General features: G+C 29.5%; 1 protein-coding gene across 1 annotated transcript; it reads left to right on the top strand.

Moving 5' to 3' along the window:
- The first annotated feature begins 337 nt into the window (after window positions 1-337).
- LOC103497646 (S-protein homolog 1-like) lies at window positions 338-748 on the top strand. Its single transcript, XM_008459895.1, has one exon. The coding sequence runs from the start codon at window positions 338-340 to the stop codon at window positions 746-748; it is 411 nt and encodes a 136-aa protein (XP_008458117.1).
- Window positions 749-3,542: the final 2,794 nt, after the last annotated feature.

Below are 3,542 nucleotides of genomic sequence, written 5' to 3'. Positions count from 1 at the left end.
AATTCCTAAAGAAAAAAAAAAGGAAAAAAAAAGGTACAAATTCATTGTTGAATCATTAATTATTTACTTTCCCTTTATTATCCTGAATATATAAACATTTATGTGAGTGGTTACGTATTATTTATTATTTTCCTATGAATGAAAGTTAGTAAAAGCACAAACAAAACCATTCATTCATCATTTCAACAACTAAGATATATAAATGAAAACTATAGAAGTGCATGGTATATAGATCAAACAAAGGCACAATTACAACGAGTTCAATTCCTGAACTACCAACATTTTGTTGAAAATGATATCAACCAGATTCTGGAATGTAATAGTTTTGGGGCTCGTCATGGTGGTTTTTGTCAAAGCTCGGGTTCTGAGGATGACATTACCTCCACCATCGGTTACAAGATATTACATTCACGTGATGAATGGGTTAAGCAACGCCGATTTGATTGTGCATTGCCAGTCGAAGGATGATGATTTGGGGTATCACCATTTGGCTAACCGGGGAGATGATTATCAGTGGAACTTTAAAGAGAACTTTTGGCAAACAACTCTATTTTGGTGCAAACTAGAGAAGCAAAATGTGCATGTGTCTTTTGAAAGCTTTTGGCCCGAGTCTAAGAGCACTTGGCTACGTGATAGGTGTGGGTATCAAGGAACTTGTATTTGGACCGCGAAAGATGATGGAATTTATTTGAGAAATATGCCTGCTAATATCGATGAGTTTGTTCATAAATGGATCCCTACAAAATGAATTAAAGGCACTGTAATTTATTAGTTCATTTTGTTGTTGAATTCTTGATGTATATGCAACTGAATAAGAAATAATACTCATGCATTTGATGTTTAATAAAGGAAATGGACTTGGGTTAGATCTTTGACTTTGGAATTAGAGTTTTTTTTTTCTTTTATCTTTGACTTTGGAATTAGAATCTTTTCTTTTTCTTTGTTTTTTTACAGGTTCTTTCTTCAAACTACAAATTTACAACATAGGTTTTCTCGGTCAAAATTTGACATGATTTTTGTTTTAGAAGGAATTTTTTTTATGATATTAATATAATATATAAAATATATGAACAACAACATTTTAGACCTCTATTACAAGTATGAGAAATATTTTAATATGAATAAGAGCTTTTGATTTTCTAAGCTGTTTTTTAAGTGAAAAAAAAAAAGTCTTAACAACTGATCAATTCAAATTTGCTCTAAAAGTCTTCCATCTATATTCTTGGTATCAACAACTTAAAAGTCTGAATATAATTGGATAACAGCAATTGGTCAATTACTTCATGACAAATTCTATATTTATTGAATTATTATTTTTATTATGAATTCATGACGAAAAGACATTTTTCTTGAACTGTATCATAGACTCATAATATTTCAGCCATGTGTGGTCATTTCATCATCGATGTCGTTTAAACTTTAAAGAAAAGTACTAGAACTAGGACATCAAATTGTCATTTCCAAACTTTGTATTTGTAATACATTATTATAATTACATAATAAATAATACTGTAATATTATATAAAACCATGAATACATTTGAACTACATAATTTTCACAAATTAAACTTAATTAGAGAATCACGTACCTTGATCCATGAATAGTTTTTTAAAAGATTATGTTTCTCTTACTTGACCTTCCTTAACTTAATTAAGTTTCTTGATGGGGAAGAGTGAACTAATCGAATGACGTAATGAAAGGATCAATCGATAGAGTTCTATATATTTATAGACACCATCCATCATTATGTTTAATTAGGTTATTATCTTTTTACCTAATAGGCCTAATAAAATAATAGGTCCGAGAGAGAGAAAATAACATATAATGTATATTAATAAGAATATGATATATGTTTTTTTTTTGAAAAAATCTCTTATTATATTAAATTTTGTACGGAGAAATTTTTAAATATAGTAAAATAAACTAAAATATTTACGAAATATAACAAAATTTTAGATTCTATAAATGATAACACACTATTAGATTTCTATTGTTGTCTATCAATATGACTGATAGAAGCATATTAGTGTCTATCATTGTATATTATTGAAATAATCTGAAATTTTGTTGTACAATGTAAATATTTTGTGAAATTTTTCATTTTTAACAATTTTTTTTTGTTATGAAATAAAGAATAATGAAACAAACAAAGAGAAGAATAGAGAAGAGAGGGAGAAGATAATACAATTGAACTCAATTGTGGTGTGTCTTACAAAGGCACCACATTCCTCTATTTATAGGATATATTATGATATAGGTTACATCATGGAATTTAATGGGATGAATGTTACAATATGGAATTGAATGGGAGAGTTATATGAAAATTGTAATCTATGTAGGTTATGGATATATACATTTATAATATATTATTATATTTACAATACTCCCCCCTTAGATATCCATATTATATAAAATAAATGTCTCGTTAAAACCTTACTAGGAAAAAACCCGATGGGAAAAAATCCTAGTGAAAGAAAAAGAGTACATCATTTTTTATACATTAATAACTGCCTCATTAAAAACCTTGCTAGGAAAACCCAATGAGAAAAATCATAGTCAAGGGAAAAAGAGTGTTGTATTCTTATTCCTTGAGGGCAATATTTCTACTCCTTATGGATACATCACTTGAGTTCTTTGAGTCGTCGCATTCCAATGTTGTGCACTAGCTTTTCAAATGTTGATGTGGGTAATGCTTTTGTGAATAAGTCCGCCAAGTTGTCTTTTGAAGAAATTTGTTGAACACTAATGTCACCAGTTTCTTCAAGGTCATGCGTATAGAAGAGTTTTGGTGAGATATACTTTGTTCTATCTCCTTTTATATACCCTCATTTTATTTGTACTATACATGCGGTATTATCTTCAAATAATATTGTTGGTAAATTTTTACTGAAAGACAAACCACATGTTTCTCGAATATGATGAGTCATTGACCTCAACCATACACATTCTCCACTAACTTCATGAATTGCAAGAATTTTTGCATGATTCGATGAAGTGACCGTCATGGTTTGCTTTATAGACCGCCAAGATATAGCAGTTCCTCCACATGTAAACAGATAACTTGTTTGAGATCTTGCTTTATGTGGATCAGATAAATATCGAGCATTCGCATAACCAACTAGATCAAAGTTTGATTTATTTGAAAAAAACAAACCCATATCAATTGTCCCTCGAAGATAACGAAGTACATGCTTAACTTCATTCCAATGTCTTTTTGTTGGAGAAGAACTATATCTTGCTAACAAATTTACTGAAAATGCTATATCTAGTCTTGTGTTATTAGCAAGATACATTAGTGCACCTATTGCACTAAGGTACGGTACTTCAGGAACAAGTAATTCTTCATTATCTTCTCGAGGTCAAAAGATATCTTTTTTTACATCTAGTGATCGAACAACCATTGAAATGTTCAATGAGTGTGCTTTGTCCATGTAGAATCTTTTTAAAATCTTTTCTATATATGTGGATTGATGAATAAAAATTCCATCGACTAAATGCTCGATTTGTAAGCCAAAGAAAAATTTTGTCTTACCAAGATCTTT

Source organism: Cucumis melo, chromosome 1 (genome assembly GCF_025177605.1).
Source record: "Cucumis melo cultivar AY chromosome 1, USDA_Cmelo_AY_1.0, whole genome shotgun sequence".
Classification (NCBI taxonomy): Eukaryota; Viridiplantae; Streptophyta; class Magnoliopsida; order Cucurbitales; family Cucurbitaceae; genus Cucumis; species Cucumis melo.
This window is presented reverse-complemented; position numbering and strand designations above follow the sequence as displayed.